At 38.9% G+C, this 25,198-nt stretch overlaps 1 protein-coding gene across 2 annotated transcripts; it reads right to left on the bottom strand.

Annotated features, from left to right (window-relative positions):
* HSPH1 (heat shock protein family H (Hsp110) member 1) lies at positions 1-24,359 on the bottom strand. 2 transcript variants are annotated; one of them, XM_039221123.1, is made up of 18 exons: positions 23,884-24,359; positions 21,342-21,399; positions 19,388-19,528; positions 18,547-18,669; positions 16,740-16,839; positions 15,484-15,617; positions 14,811-15,055; positions 13,802-14,030; positions 12,264-12,370; positions 11,876-12,009; positions 9,341-9,549; positions 7,594-7,725; positions 4,958-5,095; positions 3,956-4,081; positions 2,405-2,512; positions 2,206-2,325; positions 1,827-1,988; positions 1-900 (listed from the first exon to the last, which is right to left on the bottom strand). In XM_039221123.1, exons 1-18 carry the CDS (start codon positions 23,988-23,990, stop codon positions 694-696), a joined length of 2,580 nt encoding a protein of 859 aa, XP_039077054.1. In that variant the 5' UTR covers positions 23,991-24,359; the 3' UTR covers positions 1-693. The 2 variants fall into 2 exon arrangements, with proteins under 2 accessions (XP_039077054.1, XP_039077055.1); XM_039221124.1 differs by lacking the exon at positions 7,594-7,725.
* Between the last annotated feature and the right edge of the window lie 839 nt (positions 24,360-25,198).

Raw genomic sequence — 25,198 nt, 5'->3', positions numbered from 1 at the left:
TTTAAAAATGACACCGTAAGATGAACTTTATTTTAAAGCTCATAAAAGGCTTCACAATATCAGTGACAAACAGAATCAACATTTCTTCCAATTTACACCTTCACATGACAATGTACTGTATAACAAGATATAGTTGAAAGGTTTTGTTCTGCATGCTGCTAACACATTTCACTAGCTTCTGCTTTACTCAATTGGATTTTAATATCAAAGCAAAAAGTCATATTCTATTGGACAGAATTAATATTAGAAAGCCCTTATGAAATCAGACTTAGTCATGTTTATAAACATCCACACCCACACACATGCGGAAACGGAGAGCAAAGCTCAAGAAAACTACCTTGGCAGGAACAAATGCTTGAAGGTTTTAATCACAGCCCTCTTGAACAAGCAGTACAGTTTATTTTCTCCAAAAGACAAAAGTCAAATTCATCCTCAGTGATGCAAATGGGAATACTGCACAGAAGCTTAGTATGAGTTCACAATTCCACAGGAATCTGAAAGTTACCAAGGCAATTTTCCCTTTTAGGATCATAAAGACTACAGACTTCAGCTTTTTTCTCTTTCCATATAATACACAAAATTTCTTAACATCCTTAAAAAAGAAAATATAAATAGTCTCAGTATGTTATGTAGAATCACATACTATGGCAAAAATATTTTATTAATTGCAGGACTAAGCCAACGTAATGTGATCTAGTCCAAGTCCATGTTAATGGAGCTCTTCTCGTTAGGGTAACATTCCCCATTCTGATGTGGAGGCTCAGCACCAAAATTTTCTTTGCCTTCTAAATCTTCTTCCTTTTTATCATTATTTGGGCCATTTGGAGTTCTTTCCAGTTTGGGCGATTCGATTTTTGGCTTGGGCTGTGTTACGACGGGCTCACAAGTGTCATTCAGCTCCTAAGCAAGGAGAACAATGTCATCGGGTTAACTCAGATCCACCCAGTCATTTTCAATTACTTTCCTAACATACCTGAACTATTACAATTCTCCCCACTCCAATTATATACATCTCAAGGAATTCATTTTCTCGTTACACTTGCCCAAAACTATAGCTTGAGGCCTCATCAAAAGAGAAGTGAATATTCTTCTATGAGGTGTCAGGAACTTGCAAAGTACTCACATATTATATTACCTCATTTAATCCTCACAGCAATATTAGAAAGTGAGAATTATGATCCCCATCTATGTATGAAAGAGAAAATATGGTTCAGAGAAGCTGGATAACTTAACCTCAAAGATCAGGAAAACCAGTGAGTGAAGAGCTGGGAGCCAAACTTACAGCCCCCTGACTTCAATGGTCCACGTTTCTTTAATCTTCACGGTGTTTATTCTTCCATATGAAAAGCATTCTTGATTTTCTTCTCAACTTTCTTTAAAAGCCTCACACACTAGGCAAGGCCCCAATCTGGGTCCTTCTCCAGGGCTCAGAATCCCAACACTTTGACTACTTTAATTTGTGCCCTCAGCACCTGACACCATCAGATACACTTCCTTCTGCACTTGATGCTGTTAGGCCTTCCTCGAACCAGCAGGTGCACTGTCACCTGGGCAGGGACTGCCATTCTACCTCAAAGTTTAACCTGTGAACAAGGACTGCCACATTGTAGGTGCTCAACCAATGTATTTGGTGAAGTAAATGAATAATGAAGAAATGGAAATTTAACAGAAACCTAAGGTCTTCTATATTTTGTAGTATCAATAATGAATTAGTAAGAAATCTGGTTTCAATCAGGATGAGGTAAAGCCTGATCAAAGAGAGTTGTTTAAAGTTCACAGGATTACAACTTGAGACACAGGAGTAAACATCAGACATTAATACTTACCTTGATTTTTGCTTTAATTTCCTGAGCACGTACAACCGGATCCTGATCAAGACTCTGTTTAGCCTGAGCGTTCATGACATTATTCATCCACTCCATCGCTTCATTAACAGACTTCTCAACCTTTTTCATCTCGGACTCATCAATATGATTGTATTTCTCATCCTGAAGGGAAAGAAGCATAGTTATCCTGTGAAATTAAGTATGTAACAAGAACATCTCACCTGACCCAATTTTCCATGAAGTTCAAACCTATCTCTGGTCTCCAACACAAAAACAAATGCCTCATTTAAGAAGATGTGTTCATAAAGAAGGTTCCTCAACTTAGTATTAGCTTATTAAAATCTAGGTTAACTTCCTTGCAATGTATAAAAAGACTTACGTTATTTCTGAAGTCCGCGGCTATCTTGGCATAGTGCTGTAGTCTCTGTCCCAGTTCTTCAAACATTTTTGGTCGTTCCTCAGCTTCTTGAAACCGAACTTTAACTGGAGTGCCAATTTTCTAAAACAAAATGTAATGAATTAACATTGGTCTAACTGCAGCTCCAAAATCTGTAGTCTAGGGGGAGAGAAGGGCCTACCATTAATTCTTCCAACTTGTCAACATATGCTTGTTTAGCCTGGTCCTCTCCTTCTTCATAGAGCCAGTTTTCAGTCTCTGTGAGCAGTCTCAAAAAATTCTGGTGATCCTGTATATGAAACATGAGAATCAGGATCAGTTGCAATTTTACTTCAAAAACATTCACAGCAAGACAGAGTCATCCTCAGAAGTGCTCAACACTAACCAATCTTATTTCTAGGAAGACATTCTGATCAGCTGGATTCTCTTTACTGAGAAGTTATCAAGGAGCAATAAGCACTGTTAGCTCCATACATTTTATATAAGGAATTAGCAGTAATTCTTTGGCCTCTCTTTTGCACAGGGACATCTGAGAATTTTTGGTAAACTGCTTACTGACTTAACAATAACGTATCTCAGAAGTCTCGTTTTGGGCAATCTATACACTGAAATGTGGTTATGGAAGAGCGGTTCTCTTCCTGTTCTCCAAAGCAATTAGGCCTTGATTAAGTAACTTTCTCTTTATTCCCACAATTATCGAATACTGACAAACTGACAATCCAATCACCGAACCTAAAATAAATAATTTCCAAACCAATTCATATAATTATTTCTACTCTAGCCTTAGGAGGTCTACCCTATTTTGGGTCATCTCTACTTCAGAATCCCAACCATCTAAGAAATTCAGGAAATGTCAGGGCACATCCAAAAAATAAAAGTTTATTACAAGGCAGGCCAAGGATCTTAGAACTAAAACAGACTTCTCCAAGTTTAAATTCTTTTAACTTCAGAATTAATCCCTAAACCATCCCAGATTTCTATCTAGCTAATTTTTTTCCAAGTCCTATCTTTCAAAGTTGTGCTTCCAGGATTTCCTCAGAGCCACACTGACTTTGGGAGCTTAGAAAAGGGCTAAGGGGAATAATGTGCTCAATAAACTTTGGAATAACTGCATAAACAAGTCTTATGGAATAAAACAAGGACCATGGGCAGGCAAGGGAACCAGTCATAAAAATTAAAAAAAAAAAAAAAGAGTCTGAGGTCTTTAAAAGCAAGAGTTTTTTCTCTTATTTCTCTCTTTAGCCCCCATACCTTTAGTGTCATACACTAAATAAATGTGGGATTGTTTCTTTCTTCTGGATGATAAAAACTAAACAGTCATTGGGAGAAGTTAGAATAAGTAAAATAACACAACACTAATGAGCCTCTTTCTAAGACTTTGATTACACAATTTCTACTTCAAGCTTTCGATTTTCAAAAAGCTCATTACATAACCTAGTAAAGATTTAAATGACAAACTTGATATGAAACACTTTATGACAGTATTTGAATGAAAACAGAGCCTGGGGCACCTGGGTGGCTCAGTTAGTTAAGCATCCAGCATCTTGTTCTCAGCTCAGGTCCGGATCTCACGGTTTGGGAGACTGAGCCCCGCGCATCGGGCTCTGTGCTGAGAACGTGGAGCCTGCTTGGAAGCCTCTTTCCCTCTCACTCTGCCCCTCCCCAGCTTGTGGGAGACCATGTGCACTTTTGCTCAAAATAAACTCAGAAAACAACAGTGCTCTCCACAAACCTGCTCACATATAAATTTTTCATATGGTCCACACAGCTTGTCCCTGAACTCGTACACATATTCCTCCACCGCATTTTTAGCATCATTTCTTTCCTTTTCCAATTTATCTTGCATTATCATCTTACCCTGTCAGAAAACAAAAAATTAGTCCCAGTCTTCTGTTATTCATAACTTTTAACTAGACGTTGGTGTTAAAATCAACAATTATATAACCTCATCCCAAAAGTGTTAACAGTTCTAATTTACACCTCATGAATCTTCCAGCAAATCTTACAAAGTTCATTTCCTAAATACACATAGTAGGTTGTGATTTTTTAAAAAAACATTAGGTAATAAATTACATAGCTTTTGTGTCTCAGGTTTAATACCAAGGGTGGGGGAAAAACCCCAATCCATTAATTTCCTTTTTTTTCTTTTTTTTTTTTTAGGTAGTTATATGCTTGTCTTATATTGAGATTAATATTGGCCAATATATAATAGTCACACCATTCTGCCACCATATCTGAAATCAAAGACTCTAAATTTATTTATCCACTGACTTGTAAAATATAAATGAGGTATAATTATGAAATTTCTATACACAATGTTGCCAAATGAGCAAAATAAAAGTGAATCTCATTATGTTCACATATTCCAGACTACAAAGAAGCACAATGCATTTTAACAGAAATATTAAGTATGGCCTGAGATACCAGTCGTACTGTGCTCTGTGCCAGGGTGTACTGGCATCCGGTTTCTTCCAGGAACTTGGGCAGTCAATTATACACCTAGCAGAATAACCTATGGCATAGATTCCTTTCAAAAGGATGCAAAAATATAAATAAAACTTGTTAAAAAATTAAATTGAAAAACCGTTAGTTACAGATTCATGCTATCCCTAAAACCGTATAAACCCTGGGGTATGGGATAGAAGTGTACCTGTTTATCTACTAGAAACATGCATAACAGGGCCAAACAACTAAATACATTCCAGAATGAAAACTATTTGCCTGAAGCACTTACCTCTGTCTCAATATACATGTTAAGAAGGTCCTTCCCTAACTGCCAGACCAAGTTGGCTTCAATAGGCAGCTCAACATTCACCACCTTTATTTTGGGTTTTTTAGCTTCTGGAGGCTGGTCAACTTTCTTTTCATTTGCCTTAGGAAAGAGTAAAAAAGAAATGGAAAAATTCTTATATAATCCTTGAAACAATGATGCCAGTGTCTCCCTATCATACTTACTGATGACCTAGGCAAAAATAAAGTCCCTAAACTCATTAAGTTAGAAGAATGTAGAAGATCATCTAATTCCCACCCACCCACCCATTTAAAACTGGGCTGCAGTTACAACTTAAACATGTCATACTTTCCTTCGAGAATTCACTGGGGTATTTTTCTCTTTGCATATTAAACTTAATCTCTCCTGCTGAAGCTTTTCTTCATAGGTCTTTATTTTTTAACCCCTTTAAAGCAGCCATCTCAGACTCCAAAAGTCAAAAATATTATTAAATTACCACATCTTTAAATAATAGTCTAGAATCTTAATAACTAATAACTAAGATAGACTATGACCAATGCTAAACATGGCAAGATCAATCTATTCCTGTAGTATATACTTAAATCCCTATATCCCAGCTTCATACCTGCTGCAATTATAATGAGCACTATACTGATGAGTGCCTTTTAAAGTTTCCTACTGCACGTGGGGATTATACACACACACGCACCCATACATATACGTTAAGTTATGCATATAAATATCCTTATTCCTACTATCTGTCTTTGAGTCATCCCATTTTTCACAAGCAACTCTGTAAGGTAAAAAGAGACAAAGAGCCTTAATACAGAAAATGGAATAATGCAGCAAATGCTAACAGTTTACTGCAGTTTTTCAAAATATGTAAATACAGGGCTAAAGAAGTAAGTATCTCCCATTGCCTTTAATTTTCCAAGACTTTTCCAGGTGTTTCCATTTCTATAGGTTCCTACCAGCCGAGGTGATAAAGAACACAATTTAGGAAACTCAGCTGTAGAACAGATTAGAAAATAACCATGGGGTATAAAACATATACCCTGACTGGCTGGGATGGCCCAATAGGAAAGAACGCCCATCAGTACAGCAAGCACCGCTGCTGGAAAATTCTGGGGCATTAAACAAATGTTCAAACTCCAGGCACTTCACAGGAGAAACTGGGACTCGAAAAAGATCCAGCGGCTTGCCTAACATGGCAAAGACGGAGATGGGACTCGAGCTCCTGTCTCCCAGCCTTATTTCACTATTTCGGAGTCACATGTAACAGATGTGCGGCCAGCTGCCTCACCCACAACAGTCTTGCCCATCGGCCTGCAGTCCCCATGTCTTCTTCACTCTAGTACACAGGACCCTCCAACAGACCATGTGTGCTCGGGGGGCACGAACCACAAGGAAAATGAATGAGAGGACATCTACACCTAGCCAACACAGGAGTACAATAGATATTTGGGAAACAAATGGATGACAGCACATGTGTGGCAGTGAAGTCAGCATAAGACTCTCTGATGGTCCAACATTAAACCAAGTACTGACTAAACTAATATACCACAAAATGGCACGCGACACAGCACGGATGAAGACTCTCCAAAGGAGTGTGAGACAATGTTTCAGAGGGCTTGACGCTATTGGTCCCACCTACAACTAAGAACATGAGACGGTACCCGATGTCATGTCCCAGCACAAGTCAGTTAATGCGCAACACTAAGTGAAGGGGAAGGATGGGGACGGAAGGGAGCTGCTGAGGCAGAGAAAGCAATAATCCACTACCACCACCACCCAACTCTTGGGAGAGAGAAAAAGGTGGCTCTCAGAGAGTCAGGCTCATAGTAGGACCCCCACAGGACCAATCAGGGGATGTGATTAAAAACTGGAAGCTTCTACCAAGTGTTTTTGCCAATGAACAGTTCTGGAATTCATCTGAGGGTGAGAGAAAACCAAATCACTGATGAAAGGTTAATAATTTACACGCAACTTGCACAAAAAATGAAGTTCTGCAAAGCACAGAATAATGTGGTGTAACAACGGAAACTTCCCGATATCTACTGGACCATGAATTTTAAAGGCTTTCTTATTAGAAGCTGTCATTTTTCAAGGGAAAACAACGCAAATAATTTAGCTTCCAATGCATACTGTGAAAGCATGGCAAAGAAAAATTACTTTGAAGTATAATCTGGTTGCTACCAGATCATCATAATTAATTTGACAGGTGACTTGAGAGGAGAAAAAAGTTTACTAGACTCCTATAGCCCATGTATTTATCATCAGACTAATTCAAGTGAGAACTCGTCACACAGCACTGGGACATATCTGTTTCTGCTGCTCACGGTAGCAGATACCTCTGGCACTAGAGAAGACAAGAAATGCCATGCATTCACCTCTTGTTGCTCGGAGCAGCAGTTAATCAAGAGAAGCTGCCATATTTAAAGCAGGATATTCAATTTCTTGAGTTGAGCTTGAGTACCTCTAACTCATTTTAATTGAAAAACATAAAAATTAACAGGAGAAAAATCCTACACAGAATAGGATAACTTGGTGCTTGCTCTTGAAACTGCAGATTTAATGATATCATTAATGACCACATGTTGCAACATTGTCTAAAGGAATGAACTAGAAGAGTCACTCACTTTGTCAGCATCTGGGATTTTGTTTTCTTCTGAGGTAAGTTCAGGTGAAGGGGGAGACTGTGAGGTTTGTTGGCCATCAGTTTGTACCTGGGGCTGTGTTCCAGCTTCACTGTTGTCTTGCTGGATATTTTTCTGAAATGAAAGCCCAGGCACAAAGGATGTAGAAAGCAGGTGTACTTGTATAAATTTAAAAGGTTATAGGGCAAAGACAGTACACTCAATTTCTGACATCTTAATAAGCGGGGGAAAAAAGATACTGGATAAAAGCAAAATAAACACAAGAAAACTCCTTACAAATCTTAAACCTGTAAGAAACTCTTTCAATGATAGCAGTTAATATAGTTAAATAACCAAGTAGCAGGCATTTTGATTGATGTGATGACAATCAAGTACTCTCCTTTAAGAAACTTTCACCTAGCTTTGTACAGCTATTAAACTCTCAAAAGCACAAAGGTTTACTCCAGTCCTCTCTCCCAGAAACAAGATACCAAAACTTAAATTTCACCAGCAGCCATGAGCATCTCTACATATCTCCATTTCAATGAACTGAACAGCTGCATAAAATAGCCAACTATCAGTCGTTGAGGGATTCGTCATTTCCGTTTACAGATACCCAAGACCCCATCTGTCCCCACCTTCTTTTGGTGATCCAGCCATTTCCACCTCAGAAGATCTCAGGATAAAGAATATACGCTGCATGTTAGTAGAACTCAATCCCCAATCATCAGTGTTTGCTACAATCTTTTCCCATCTTCCGGAGAAGCCTGAAACATCTAATTTAACTACTTTGTATCCACCCTGAAGCCTCTTAAATGTTTCTTTCAGAGCTTCAAAATTCTAAGGCAGACACTGAAGTATTCAGAAACAAGGCACTCATGATGTAAATATATCCAAAATGCACTAAGAGATTGATACAACAGGTATTAGAATAATGGTGTCTGTCGCCAAATGGAAAAGTATATGGCACTGGTCATTTAACTCATTATTTTGAAATTTTTCTAAATGAGAACTAAGGCTTGTATGTTTTTAAATGTTCTAGAAGTGGTAATAGTGCTAATAGAGTTGTCTGACCACAGGATACCACACTTTCTCACATGTTAACTGAAACATTACACTGTTTGCCTCTTCATTTAAGCTATTTGTGATTACCATCCAAAAGTAAACTCTAACAGCTAATCTATTTTGAAGTTTCTAAAAATTCTTTTGCAATCATGCTAACAAAAGTCTAAATTAAGAAGATGAACAGTAACAACTTTCTATTCTCTATATATTTCTTTCCCTCCCTCCCACAATATAGCAAGCCGTGTAAACAAGCAAAAGTGCAAACCATGTAAATAAAAGCAACTAAATCCTGAAATACCAGTTAATTTTACAATAATTTTTAAAAACCATCTTCCATATTTGATATATATTCCAAATAAATTTTAAGTCTTTTTCCTTTTTTTCCTTAATCATCAGTCAACACTGCCTTCTCAATATGCAGTCAATGCCTTAAAAAAAAAAAATTCAGAGAAACTTTATGACTCTAGTTACATTGTTATGTGCCAGTTCAAATTAAGCTATATAGAGTTTAATTGTAATTCACCAAATTCTGGGCTGTTTAGTATCATCATCTAGCAAGTGCTATTACCACCACTACCGAAAATTCTAATCAGAATTAAGAAACATATATTATAACCTTTCCCTACCCTTGCATAGAATTAAATTAACTATATATTCAAACACAAAGGTTGATCCACAAACTTACGTCGGTGTCTGAGTTTTCCGCTGCTCTTTGATTTGGACACTCCATATCTGCCTCAACAGAAGACACTTCATTCTCCTCAGTTGGGACTTTCTCCACCATAGATGCTGTAGAGATGGTGAAAATGCCATGGGTATTGACTCGCACTTTCACTTTCACTCTAGATTTTTCTCCATCTTTCTGCGCAGAAACATTCTGAACTACGAAGCGGCCTGGAGCAAAAAGAAATTGGCAGTTTTAGAAGTGAATCTAAATCTCTATGGAGAAGTCAAAGGCCAGGAAATACAGCTTTAAAGTATGCTATTCCTAAATCTCCATTTTTCTCTACCAACTAAATTAAGAATTTTTTTTACTATAAATATAAAACAAACTTAGCTGTATGGGATACTTCAGTGCTGTGGGTTAGTCTCAATACGCCACACACCTTCAGAAGCACAGGCACTCCTGTAATTGCTTTTATTTAACAGACATTGCACTGCTGACAAGCAGTCCCTGCCCCTAGTGCCCTGGGTCTCCAGATTGGTAAGCACAAACTGGACAGGAAGAGGTGATAGCAAGCGTAAGGTAGAGGCTCTTAAGTGGTATCAAGCACCAGATCCATTTTAATCTTACAGGGTCTTCAGGGAATACTGTTTTTCTGACTCAATAATTAAAACATTTCCCTAGGTCTTAAATAGAAGAGGTTTTGATAAAGCCTGCTATCAAAGTCTGAAATTACTATGCAAAATACAGTAATTCCAGAGCATTACTCAGTAGGGGTTAAGAGCGCTAACTCTGACCTGGGCTTGAATCCTGGCCGTGTGACCTAATGCAAGCTATTTAACCTATCTTTGCTTCCATGGACAGAGTTGTAAGTGTTTATAGTGCGCGTGTAAGACTAGAGAACCAAGTGCTAAGTGTTAGCTATCATCTCCACTAACAGCTGTATTATTCCAGAGATCACTAAACCAAAGTTAAGTGTTTTGAACCTAATATGTGCAAAGCACTATATGGGATTTAACAGCCCTATATTTAAGGTGCTGTCTACACAAACACAGAAAGTTACAGATTTAATTACCAGGTCAGTGAAAGATGTTGGAACTGACATTCAATAATTATCAAATCACTAGAGGTCAGGATTTGATAAACGGGTTACCGTAAGACCCATTTAAAGAAACAGCATTGGGGTATGTGGGTGGCTCAGTCGGTTAAGCGTCTGACTTCAGCTCAGGTCATGATCTCGCGGTCCGTGGGTTCGAGCTCCGCATCGGGCTCTGTGCTGACAGCTCAGAGCCTGGAGCCTGTTCCAGATCCTGTGCCTCCCTCTCTCTCTGCCCCTTCCCTGCTCATGCTCTGTCTCTCAAAAAATAAATAAACGTTAAAAAAAATAATAATAATAAAGAAACAGCACTTACTATAGAGCATCCAAGATGAGTCACAGAAGAGAGAGAAATGGAAGACCATTCTTTAAGTAGGTCTAAGCTTTTCAGTTTTGCTGATAACATGTTAACTTGATGACATACTAAAAATCTCAGATTATACCCTTTGCATGATGGGGAATTAATACATAGAAACCAACCTATTAAAATTTCAAGTCTCAAAAAAAAAAATTTCAAGTCTCTATTCAACAATTTCTTAATTTCTCAGCAATAAATTCATAAAAACTGTTTAAAAACAAAACAACAACCTGTGTCAGTACATTTTTAGTCTTAACCAATAAGAAAGAAGACACAGCTATCAGGTTAGACTCCTTCAAACAACCTCATTACAGGGGTGCCTGGGTGGCTCAGTCGGTTAAGTGTCTGACTTCGGCTTAGGTCATGATCTCACGGTTTGTGGGTATGAGCCCCACACTGGGCTCTGTGCTGACAGCTAGCTCAGAGCCTGGAGCCTGCTTCAGATTCTGTGTCTCCATCTCTCTCTGACCCTCTCCTGCTCATGCTGTCTCTCTCTCTCTCAGAAATAAATAAAACATTAAAAAAAATTTAAAACAAACAAAAAACCCAACTTCGTTACAAAAAAGGTATGGGGCAAGGGTGAGTCCAGAACACATCTAGCAATACTGGCAAATTTCACCCTCAGCCTGGGAAAGAGACATGGCCACTCAGGAAGATAGATCTGTAACCCTCCACAGACTTCCAGTTACTAACAGTCAAAACAGATAGTGCCAAACCTTTCAAATAAAAATGTACCAAAAAAGACGTCCTTTTCAATGGGTTCTGAGGCAGGTTTTAAATTAGAAGTAACATTCCATCCAGAAGAAAGGTTAACATTAAAAGTAAGTGCTAATCCTTTAATCTACAGAGACTGTTATCAGAAGAGAAAAAACACTGAAGTGTTCCTAAATGCAAACTCGTGGAAGTAACCATAGCACGAGCAAGTCAAGTCATCTCTACTGGCCCATGCATTCATCCATGAAAGAAGAGGTTTCTCCATCACCAGTATTCTAAATCAAGATGTATTTACATGGAATTATATTCCATTCAACAATGCTAAGAAAGATTTTTACATCTATACATATGCCTTTAAAAGCATAAACACACAAAATTAACTGCTTACCTATTTTTGCTTCTGGATATGGAACTCCTTGTGGATCAGAATAGAAAGCTTCTAGCTCAAAAGGCCCCCTCCGCAAGAAAGTGAGAACTTTGGAGAAAGGTGCAGCATGGTTTCGACTAAACACTTCATGCACACTAGAGGAAAGGAAAGGTATTCAGTATTGCAGACATGTGAGTGTACTGTGCTACACAAACAGAATAAACACTCTGAAATCTCCACCCATTCTAGCTCACCATTTATTAACACCAAAATGAGAGAAATATTTTGATCGGTTTGCTTATTCAAAGATCCCAATTTGATTAATCAGACCCTCAACTGTAAAAGTTATTTGTTAATTTTCCTGGATAGTAAAATACAGTATTTGAATTAGTGACCTTCTGCTACCTACCCTTCAGTATCTTCTGAATCATGGCTCCAGACCAGAGATATTGGAAAAGGAACTGCATCTGTGATGGAAAATTCTCTCACTTTGAATGCTGGGGAAAGAATTGCACACTTAAAGGAAAAAAGAAAAAGGATTATCAGGAGGCTATGAATAAAAAATTGCACTCACCATTTAACATAAAACTCAACTCAAATTGGGTATCAAGTTTAAATTCAAAATTGCTTCCAGTACATATTATCTTAAGCGCAAAAGATTTACCATGTAAACACCAAGACAATAACCAAATATAAAAACAGATAATACAGTGAATCTTAGGACAGTAATTGTTGACTAATAGCAGGTTTCACAGGAGCTTGGGGAAAAAACATGGTCCTTTCCAGAAATGCCCTGATAGCAATTTCAATTACAAGCTGTACCACTTTTGAATCTGTATATATCCACAAACAGTTCCGTCCACATCATTTTTCAAATGTCTAAGAAACTGAAAAAAGACAAACCCCAAATATTTGTATTTTCAAGCAATTTTATGAAGAAGGCAATGGTAAATTCAAATTTGGGGTGGACAACACCCCACAAACAGGTAGATTTAGAGTAGTCACATAAAAATGACAGAATACATGACTATGCTAAAAGTCCATTTCTGATTAGCACAGGATCCTTCAAAAGAGAGACCAAAATAAGCTCTTTCTCTAAAGAAATGATAAACTTCCAATGTTCTGGAGAGCAGGAGACTTCTTAGGTAAGGGGGTACACTCCACTGTCAAGGAAAAAAGCAAAAACAAAAACCCTATGATGGATCATGATGATACAATAGATTATCAATAACGACTTTATATATATTCTATTTTTCAACATCAAGTATAGCCCTACTAAATATCTTTGTGTATAGCATCTCTTGCTTTACTTTATATTAAAAATAACTGTACTAAACAGATTAAAATTTAAGCACAGTTAACTTGAAACTTATAGTTAAAACTACTTACATCAGACTGTAATATTGTAACTACAGATACTAGTTTTCTTATCAGTAGCTTCTAGTTTTGGTGATTTTGCTCTGCCAACAAACTTGAGCCTGAGCCTCCTTCTTACTTGATAAGCAAGTTAAAATCAGCAGGGAGGGGTCAGCTATTTCCTAAAACCACTTACTGCTACTCCCAGCCCAGGGAATTTTCCCTCAAATCAATTCCTTACTGCACCACATTGCTCTAATTCCCCTGTGTGCTTTGTAACAATTGTCACCACCACACAACTAATTCATGCTTTACAGTTATGTTTCCCATGTCTCCTAAGAATCATGCCTATTTCCTACTCACAGTTTAAGAAACATAAGCTGCAAATTTCTTTTAATTGAAGCTTTCCTAGATGTTCCAGGTCTGGAAAATCCTGGTCTCCCAACAGCCTTAACACATGCTTTTGGAAGTTAGCTCCCTCGTGATATCTAATTAGACACAGGCTCTGTTTATTTATATGACCCACCACAGTGCAATAAAGCTGAAATGGTTTATGGAGCAGCAGAGAAAGGAGCGCAGAGAAGGTAATACCTGCAGTGCGCATCCTCTAGCCACTGCTTCATCTGCATTGAGTGTCGTGCTGATATCTTTTCCAAAGAACCGGGCAATTTTTTCTTTCACGGCTGGAATTCGTGTAGTGCCTCCAACGATCTCAACAGCACTCACATCTTCAACTCTGAGCTGAGTCTGTTCCAGGAGGGAATGAAGGGGAGCTTCTATCTTTTGCAGGAGGTCAGCACAGAGTTCTTCAAATTGTGGCCTTGGCAAATAAGAGGAACACTATAAATTTTTAGAAAAATCATCTTAAAACCAATACTCTGTCCTATTTTGAAAAAATGATATTAACCCAATGAATTTGTTTTTCCTCACACAACCTCAATTCCACATGGGCCAAGTTTAACTCTACTGTAACTACTGTTAACTTTTTAAAATATATAAATATACAAAACAGGTACAGAAAAGAAATAGGGGAAAAATAAGTTCTACTGGTATTACTGGAAGAAATCACTTTTATATTAAGACGGCCACTTTACTCCTAAATGGTTTTTGTAAAACCATTATTCAATCACTGGCCCAGAAATACTGAGAGTTGATAAATACTAAAAACATTTCATCATAAGGGCACTTAGCAGAGAGGTGCAGGGGCGCCTGAGTGACTCAGTTGGTCAAGCATCCAACTTTGGCTCAGGTCATGATCTCACCATTCATGAGCTCAAGTCCCACATCAGGCTCTCTGGTGTCAGCACAGAACCTGCTTCAGATCCTCTGTTCTCACTGTCCCTCCTCCACCCCTCCCTACCTACTCTCTCTCAAAAATAAACATTAGAAAAAAAAAAAACCTATTCTTTAAAATAATAATGATAAATAAATAAACCTCTCTGCAGAAGTGACCCTAATTCTCATGGTGTGAGCAGTCCTAGCATGTAGCATATAATCTTGAAATGTGGTCCAAGACTCAATACCACAGCTAGACTGACACCTGGGCTAAAGTTTCAGCAAGAAGTTTCTTCTATTTAATCTAGCAGAACTGAAGACACACCTGTTCATCTTTCCAGAAACATCTTTGTCATTCATAAAGCATTCGATATTCAGTGGAAGGTCCGTGCTGTTAGAGCTCATTAGCTTTTTCAATTTTTCACACTCTTGATACAGACGAAGCAGTGCTCGAATTTTGGATTTTGCATCCAACTTGTACTTAGTTTTAAATTCTGCACAAAAATGTTCCACTAACTTTTCATCAAAGTTTTTCCCTCCTAAGAAAGGATCAAAAGCTGTTCCCAGTACCTAATTTAGTTAAAACAACAAATAATCTGGTTATTTTCAATCATATTTTTAATTAGAATCTTAACTAATACTACACAAACTACAGACTAATAAGATGAAGACTTCTATTTAATTTACAACATGAAATCTAAGTCAAGAGAAATATTACTACCAAATCCAAATGAAATGCTAAATCTCTAATTTACTTTTAATGATTACAAAGATCATCTTAAAATACTTCCCCTTGCTAATAAGCAAGAAGGGGTCTCCTAAGATAATGACATCATCTTTATGGAGAGCAACCTTAGGAATAATTGCTTGTTAATACAGTTATCCAAAACTCTTCTTTCTAAGAAGCACAAAGTCAAGAAGCTCAGGTAGCTTAACGTAAGGACGACTACAACACATTTTATAGGTTTTGGTTATTTAGTTCAAATTTATGACTTTACCTTCAATTTTCCTTTGTTAAAGGCACAGGCAGACACTTGAAAAGCTGAGTGTCCCATATCCACAAAAACCACTATCCGAGGTTTCTCATCCAGGCCTGGGAGATCCTGCTTATAAATTCCGTAATTCAAAGCAACTACAAAAAAATAACTGTTTCAATTCTTTGGTTCACATTTTCTTAGGGATTTCATCATTACCAAAAGAATTCCTGCATGTATGCAGGAAACTTGGTGAACACACTTCTTTCACACCTGACTTCATACTAATTTTCATGGCATCAATAATTTTTTCCTTCTGATTTTAGAACAATGCTCTATTACTTTTCAATGAAGAGATGTGACAAAGAATGTACAAGTGCAAATACAATGGAATGTAACCACAAACATCAGCAGGCCAATTACACCATACTTACATTTTAACTACAACCTGCCAGGAGAATGCTTATCCAAAAAAATTAAGAATTTAATATACAACTATAGCAATAGCAGTTCCTACGAATTTCTTTTTAGATCCAAGGCAAATAACTCCTCTACCTTAAGGAGACTGTGTCAGCTTTTTCTGAACTTTGAAGCCACACTATTTCTAAACATGTATAGCCTAAGAACACACCTTTACTGATACTTGAATTAAGAGTTTCAGAAAAATATGCCGATCAGAAATATTCTGGAAAAAAATCTTAGTTGCTTTGTCTGAACACACTAAATTGTAACTGACTTTTTGTTCACCTGTCATCATAAAAAACTAGTAAAGGCTCCAGGGGAAAGGAACAGGGACTCCTCTGCTCACCACTCTCTTTGTACCTAACACAATGTCTGGCAAATGGTGCAGCTTAAACCAGTATTTGATAGAAGATGAATGACCAATGACTAAGGAAGAAAAAATTTTTTAGCCAAGTGAATACATGTAGTCAGGGTAGCTGTGAAACCCAAAATCCTAAGGTTTGGGGCAAACTTAACAATAAAATCCATGTGAGGAAACAAAAAACTAAATCCAACACATACATAATCCAAAGGACTGAAATACATACTTAGAAGTTATCTCCTAAGACAACAGATTCATAAACTGACAAAGTGCCAATTTCTCATTAAGCAGAAGCATCTGAAAGAAACTAGAATTCCTGCTTTCAGATCTAACCCATGTTATGTTTCTATGTAGGCTATGTTTCTACAAAGTGGTTGGCCATAACATCTGAATTGTCTTAACTCAGTTTTGACAGTATATTCACTTTTATACAAAAATGGCTTTTTTCCCCCCTTACCAGCGGTCATGTCATTCATAAGTCTTAGGCAGTTTAGGCCAACTATTTGTGCAGCATCTAATACAGATCGCCTCTCAGCATCTGTGAAGAAAGAGGGAACCTACAACAAGAAAAGAAAGAACTTTAAGTTGTCCAGAACACACAGATTCCTCATGACCACTTAAAATACATTAAGAACAGTCCAGCTAAATATGTGCCTAATGAAGTTAGAAAACAGAAACAGACCTTTACACTTAGTTTCCAGCAAGTTCCTTAACTTTCAGAACAGTGGCTATTAAAAAAAATTGCCCCCAAAACTGTATTATCAAATTTACTGTAACCAAATTTTAATCCAAAATAAAAATTAAATCAGTAATCAGTAAGACATATTGACAACTGCCTCTACTTAATAAAAGAAAGCTTTAAATCTAAGTGTATGAAATACCATTTCCAAGGTAGTCAGAAATTTCTGACATTTGGAAACCATGATGCTAAGTCAACATTTCATGTTAAATGTGACTGAGCTACAGATGATACTACAGGTTCCTAAAGATAATGGAGAGCCAATTCCAGCATATACCACCACCCTGTAGTTTGCTATCCATTGTATTCAAGCATTCATAGATGATGGGGGACCTTCTAATTCTGTAGATCTGTTAAGATTACAAAAACATTTTTTTGGCAAGGCCTGTTGCTAGTCCTAAAAAAAGAGCAAAAACAGCTCAGGGGATGGGATGAAGTTTCTTCCGACTTGGGCTTTCAGCTAGGTTAATTCTTTTGATCACTTTCTAGGACAGCCCTTTAACTAGGACACTCTTCAGGAGGAGACTCTAACAATACACTCAGAGAATCACTTAACTAGAAAGTACCTAAGAGAAAACTTAGTACAGTGGCTTTCATTTTTTTTTCCCCAAAGTGTTTGTAGCGGCTTCAGAAAGAGATGCAAGAGCAAAAGTGGGTCTCTGCTCACTTTTCAAATCCAGAACTGCTTTCAGCAGTTTTCCATATTAGCTTATGGGGGAATAGAGGGGGCCTACTGACTTGTAACTTAATTCTTTCATTTTACCAGAGATTAATATTATTTCTCCATGCAACAGCCCAATATTCCTTTAGTAGAACATATTCTGTCTTGCAAGGGCAAGACAGGGCTCTCTGCCTCTAGCCTTTCCTACTCTAGGACACACGGTCATAAAAGCTTCTGACTGGTCTGGGCAGGCCACCCTGCCGAGGCTGTGATGCCAAGACCAGGCACGATGGAGTCCATTACAGACAGTCTGAGTGCAGAGCATAAACACAGCAGATCAAAAAAGTGACCCTAGACATTTGGGAAAGCAGAACCTACTCTTTTTTGGTGTCCAAACAAAATATTGACTTTTGCCCTTTTCAAATACTCCTTGATAACTTAGCAACCATCCACTGAAGATAGTGGATTTTTCCAGTGCTAAAAAAAGTCTTTTAAGTTTTGTCACTACTGGTAGCTTACATCATAGAACTTCTAATGATCTGATTCACAAGTGACAGTAGAATTTTGAGAATCCCCATCAAGTATACCAGTGGTCTAATGGTGTGTTAACCGACAGCATTAGAACATCTCCCAATTCAACCAATCAGTCTTTTCAAAGAGCCCCGCAGGACATTCTGATCTGCACCTCCAGTCAGGAACTTCTGCCAAAAATACCACTCAAACATACTCTGAAATGCTCCTCAACACTATGTTACTACAGTCCAGTAGGATTTTGATTTCCAGTAATAGAACAGCTTCCACACTTAAGAGAAGGAAAAAAGGCCAATTAAAAGAAAACACATTGCCTTGTTGAATTCTACTTACTGAAATAACACAATCTGTGACTGGTTTCTTGAGGTTGTTTTCGGCAGTTTCCTTTAACTTAGTCAACAGCATGGCTGTTATCTGCTCCACACTAAATAGGTGCTCTTCATCCATGTACATTACCTGCACAGGGGAAAGCAAATATCTTAAACATTGTAGTACTTAAAGTTACATGTTATTACATGTTAATGCTAACTTCTAGATATTACTACATATTCTCGTCTAGAAAATATTGTTACAGCTGACAGAAAAGAAGAAAAGGAGGCCAAAAAAAACCCCCAAATCCAAAACAAAACCCAAAACACAAGAAAGAACTTTTCTCTAGAGATGAGGAAGAGAAAAAAAGCTCAGGCAAATTTTCCCTCTACCCAGGGTACCAGTGAAAACATTATAGAAAGTAGTAAACTTCCATTCTAACTGAAGGGATGAATCACTGTGACAAGTATCATTTTGTGTATATCATGACACAGGAATGCTTCTGCTGGTTTAAAAAGAGCTCTCTGGTTGTATTACATGATTGCTCTTCAAACAACTCCAACTGTGATGTAATGGAATAGACTTTTGTAACATGACTGAGAATTTTTTTTACCACCACTAAGTGAACCTAAATTTTAACAATTATAAAGAAGTTATGAGATACTAATTAAGTGATAGAAATAAAGGCCATTTAAATAATTTTCAAACATTAAAACATACACCTACAGTTTAAAAGAACTTGACAAAAACAATACCATCTCAATTAAAAACATTTGAGGTAAACATTTCTAAGAATTAGGCAGTTTTTTCTATAGGTGAGTTCCATTTCCTATTAAGGACACTAAGGTTGGTCAGTTAATATTACCTTTATTCCAACACCACCATTTTTCATTGGAACCAAATCGTAACTTAAGTTTTCCTTCTCCTTTTGAATGAAGGGGTCATTGAATGCTCGGCCATGAAACCTTTTGAAGTTAGACACTGTATTGTTTGCATGAGTGATTTGCTGCAAAAGAAATTAGAAATTAATTTCCTTTTCTAATTTGAACACTTATCAGTAATTATAATTTTATAAAAAATCTATTGTACAACTCAAACCATAATATAACTTTCTCTGCAACCCTGGGAAATGCGCAAAGGTGGGCAGTGAGAGAGAACAGGAGGCAAAACGGTCACTAAGGCTTTTAAAAGGATTTCAAACTCTCCAAGATAAAATCAAAGATGGTAGAACTATCACCAAAGCCCTGAACAAATCATGAACTGCTTCCCTTTATTTCATTCCTTTCCCCCACTAAACTTGTTAAGGTTTTATACCCGCTGAATACATAATGAGGAGCTCTAGAAGCACTACAAGTCAAATTACATTTTTTTAAAAAAGTTAGCATTTTAATTTAGTCTAGTAAAGGGTTAATTGGTCAAGATAAACATTTTGTGTCTTGGATTGCTATAATAATAGAATGTTAATTATCTGTACCAAAAAGCAGAAGAGGCAAGGATAACTCAGAATTTCCTAAGTGACTTTTAACTACGTATTTTTGATGAATAGGCTCTGATTAAAAAGTCCCACTTCATAGTATATTTCACTCAAAGCACTCAACAGTGGGAACTTTAAAATACAGAAATAATTAAAATAAAAAATTAAAAACAGACTTCTGAAGTAATGAAAATACCAGAACAGTTTACTATTTACTGTTTTCTCTGGTCTACTTCTTTTCAAGGGAGGAATACGGCTTGGTAGTACTAGTTTTTCAAACATGGAATTGAAGCATGTTTATGTTACTAAAATTCCGTGATTCTGAAATGGAGTTGAAGTGTCTCTAGTAATCTATAGCCTCCACTGACTCTCTTCACGGAACCACAAAAAAATTGCAAAAGAATTTTAAGGTCTGGCATATCAATATTCTAAGTGGCCATATTGAGGGAGACAGTTACTTCACTGAGGTGCCCCTTTTAAGTATACCATTTTGAGCGTGCATAGCTATTTTTCTCTCCTTTGTTTTTTTCCTCTTTTGCCTTGTATCTCTTCCAACTTGCATTATTATACCATTCCAGAGTTTAGAGTTTTGCTTCTTTTTCAGCAATACTATTTTCTGTATATAAAAGAATTTTTTCAATCTTTCTTAAAGCCTCTCAAAACAGATTTCATATTTCACATTCTTTTACTTTATTTTTTCCTCTTCAACCGTAAGGGTTCACCAGTTACAATGTGAGCCCTAAATGGGAGGGGCATATCACATTAATAACAAATGAAGTTAGTTTCAGTGACTTATTTAGCCTAATAGAACTAAAATACTGTCATTTCAACATGTACTCAGTATAAAATATTAAGGAGATAACTTTATTTCCTTTTAAGACTTCAAAATGAAATCACGTATATGTCATACTTCACATTTCAATTCAGAGGAGGCACATTTCAAGTGTATCTAACAGCTACCCTATAAGACAGCACAGGTCTAGACAGTTCTCCCAGTCTTAACCTTAATTATTAGGTAATCTGAAAATGCTTTTAAAATACAGAACTTCTAGAAGGAATCTTTAACTCTTAAATGAGTATCGTAAGAAATTCCACATGAAAGAACTTCAGGGGTCTTATTTATAATTTTTAAAAATTAGATAAGGTAGCAAAATTACTAAAAATTAAGGCTGGCAGATTAGAAAAGTAAATGAAAAGATCTTACTCACTAAAAGAGGAAAGGAACAGAAAGAAAAAATAACCATGTAAGGACTCATGAAGAATACCTCTAAAACTCAAAAATAAATAGGCTTAGATATTTCATAACCTCCCCTTCAAATGACCAGAACGGTCTTAAAGAACATACCTGATTTTTGGCTGCAACTCCAATGGTTCTGTTTTTTGATCCAAATGATATGACTGATCTAGAAAATATACAAACCACATGTCTCAAAATGTTAAAAAACATAGATGAGAAAATAATATAAGTTTCCAACCCATGGTTGGGGGCAGGGGGCAGCACAAGTACAGCACAATTTTGGAGTCTAAAGCTTTAGTCAGATACTCTGTAGAAGCCCTAATTGTTCCTCTGAGATCCGATCTAAGGGGCAGTCTCAGCCAAAAAGTCTGCTGATGGCTCAGGGGGCATTTTCCATTACTTCAAATACCAGTGTAATTCTCCAGGCCCCCAATTAGGAAATGGGACAGTAACTCTGAAAATGCTTTGAATAAAGGGTATTATTAATTTGGCCCTAACCACGTGATCAACAAAATATATGGAGTTAATTCCACTTCTCAATTGACAACTCTGTACAAATCTAAGGATCACTATCATACCGATTACTGTCCTGATATACTGTCTGCCTCTTCAGGATCAACAGATTTATATGAATCCAAACAAGTGGGCCTAAGTTATGTTTGTGTAGTTTAAAAGCACAAGAGAGGGTCCTCCGGGGAACTCTACTTAAGGAGGCCAAGTAAAAATGATGCAGCGCAAGTACTGCAGCAGAGTATAAATGTTGACGGAGAAGCATGCATAATTAGTTACATTAAGTCAGCTTTGAAGAGATGAAAAATGACCTCTGTGAGACAGCCTTCTCAGTAATGGAAATGGAATGGTAGCACAGATAAACTCAAGTCTTGTTAGGAAGAGGAAAGCAAATTAGATTTTAAATCAGAGAGCAGGCAGGAGTAACTGCGAGATGAACAAAGTGGGAATATGCTGAGGGCACTAAACACGGGACTGAATCAAGTTTAAGGCTGCTCTAATAGAAATACCCTACATCTAGATTATCTGCCCAGGTGCTAAATAGCATCCTAAAAGCAAGCAAATGTTTACATTCTGTAAACAATGTAACCTTCTGGGTCCAGAGTAACCATTCACTTGTAGAATGGCTTTACTCATTTTCCACAAGGAAATTTAACAGAGGCCAATGCAAATGGGTCAAACACCAATTGTATCAAAAAGATTACAGGGAATGCCAATACTGCCCTGTTTACCTTTTCTAGGGACATAGCTGCTGTCTTTAGTTTTCACAGTGGTCACCACAGCCACACATAACAGTATTTTCCTACTCTCATTTGAACAGCTTTTCTTTTTTATTGGATCAAAGAGAACAAAGATGGGAATTGTTCCTAAGCATGAAAGCCTGACATACTGTCTTCCTTACTGTACTCCAAGGTCTATACAGACCTTTACACATCTAAAGAGCAGACTTTAGATTTGCAAAGAGGTAGAATCATGGAATAACAGTCTTTTCAATGCTACTATGGCTCAAATATTTGCTAATTTTCTGATTTTACATTCACTTTCACAAAGGGCTATCTGCGCTCAAACAGTGATACAAACATAGTTATTTTACCTTTGGGCTCAAGGTATCATTCTAGGCTTTTTATCTTGGGTTTCAGACATTCAAAAAATAAATACCTACATTAATTTTCCTGAAAAGTAATCAGTTGTTTTCATTAACGTACATGCAGGAGTGTTTGCATGTATGATCTTCAGAAAATAAGCCCCCCGAAAAAGTTGCTTTAATAAAATGTTGCCCTTGCCCAGCAACCCCATGCTGCTGTGGAACAGAACATTTTAATTCTGACAACATCCATCCCCGAGTTCCAGCACAAAAGTGTGCCATTTTCCTCTTATCTCTTTTATTTAAACTGTGCCAAATTAGTGAACTGGAACATGATTCAGAATTCTTCCTGAATGGCTCGCCTAAAATGAGCAAAAGGACATTTACATCTTCACAAATGATCCCAGGCACTAAGTCTAACAGCGTTAGCAACGGAAAGTGCGCAAGAAAAGACATCTATCAAAGGAGTGATTCTGCGGTCGCTAACAACAATCCGCCCGCTCACTGGACAAGCAGCAGCCTACAGGCTCTGGAAGCTTCTAGTTCATTTCGAAGATTCACAATGCGGAAGAAAAAGCTCAGCGGCCCCGCATGTGCGGTGCGCAAAGATAGGCTCGGAAGGAGGGGGACGAGCTGGGGGCGGCTCAGTCAGCCCGGAGAAGCCGCGTGGGGAAACGGGGGCGGCCGCGGAAGGAACGAACCGAGGCTTGCCAAGAAAAGGGAACGAAATCGCGGGCTGAGCCTTAGCTGTACCCCCAGAAGGAAGCCCGCCCCTGAAGCGACGACCCTGGGACCCTCCACGCTAGGACTTCTCTTGGCCTCCTGATCGCCAAACCCCCCTCCACTTCTGACGGCAAGCCCCAACCCCTCCCGGGCAAGCATCCTGAGCTGCCAGGCCGCCGGTTCCCAAACCTTACCGAGGAGCGCCCCGCTCCCCACATCGTCCTCGGTTCGGCCCGGCGCCTCGCAGCCGCCCCGCAAGCCGCCGGTCCCCACGCTCCCCAGCCCTCGCTTCCTCGCCGCACTCCCCTGGCGCCCCCGCAGGCTCCCACTTACGGGGTGCAGCGGTCGCTGAACTCATTGGCGATGGTCTCGATGCCCCCAGCCCGGGCCACCGCAATGTAACAGCTCTGCGAGCCCACGTCCAGCCCCACCACCGACATGGCCGGCTCGCGGTCCGCCTCCGCCTCGGCTCTGGGTCTGGGTCTGAGTCCTCCGGCCGCCCACCCGCTGCTTCTGCAGCCGCTTCCTGCCCCGGCTGCGCGCGGCTCCCGCGGGGTCCGACCGCTCCTCTGTCACTCGGACGGAAACGCGATCTGCTGGCCTGCTGGCGCGTCCGGCTTCCCGGGGACAGTGGCAGCACTCGGAGAACTAAGCACGGGAGAAAGGGGCGCTTGGTGTCCGCGGGTCGCTCCGCAAGCTCGGGAGGGTCGTCTCGATCTACACCAGCAGCTCACCGGCACTGCGCTCAACTACCGACCCAAAAGGGGAGGTCCCAATTCCTCAGCCTTATGTATCGCACTGATCAGAACTTTCCAGAATCTGCGGCATTTACTCACCGGCGCCTCCACCGGCCCCTCCACGTGCCACTTCCGCTTCCTTTTTCTCGAGCCTTCTCGAAAGATTCTACCCAATGGGTGGCTGGTCCCCCTGGGGTCGGCCGCGGTTGCCATAGTGGCAGAAGAGCCGCTCCGGCGCTATTGGCTCAGGCCGGCCAGACTCACCCACCCACGTCCCCGCCCGCTCTAGCCACAGCTCTTTGCTGTCTATAAAAAACGGACAATGAAGACTGACTCAAAAAAACTGTAATGTTCACAGTTTACTAGTGGGTGATGGTGTCCGACCCTGAAGAGCTGAGAGAGAGGAAACAAACCCCACTTCTGCGGAGACCCTAGACCCCTAGACCCCGAGGAGGCCGACCAAGCTGTCAACAGAGCATGTCGGGAACCGTAGTCGGCCTGGGAGACGGTGCGCACCTTGCATGCTGGGATTTGTAGTCCCGGCCGCAGTGTGTGCCGGGACCCGGCTTTGTTTTAGGGTGCTCGTGGGAGAGAGGCCCGGTTTCCTCTGCTGTGTTTGCGCGCCTTCTCCAGCGGTGGCATTTTTTTGCTGTTTGTTTTGTAATCGCTTCTATTGTTGTACAGATTACCCCACAGTGAATTATGAATGAGAAGAAAGAGTTTCCGTTTATGTGGCTGATAATAGGCACAGGGTGTGCCGGCAGGATATTCTTTTGTGGAATAAAATGTAAGATGTTGTTGTTGTTACTGTTTTCTTTTTAAAGAACGCGTTTTTAGATGTGGCATATTTGGAACCCTGTCTGTAGTATCACTTGCTGCTTATTTTTGAAGTCTGACTTGAGCAGACCTTG

Source organism: Hyaena hyaena, unplaced genomic scaffold (genome assembly GCF_003009895.1).
Source record: "Hyaena hyaena isolate Hyena2069 unplaced genomic scaffold, ASM300989v1 scaffold_944, whole genome shotgun sequence".
NCBI lineage: Eukaryota > Metazoa > Chordata > Mammalia > Carnivora > Hyaenidae > Hyaena > Hyaena hyaena.
Note: the sequence above shows the minus strand (reverse complement) of the source record. Positions and strands in the feature narration are given on the sequence as shown.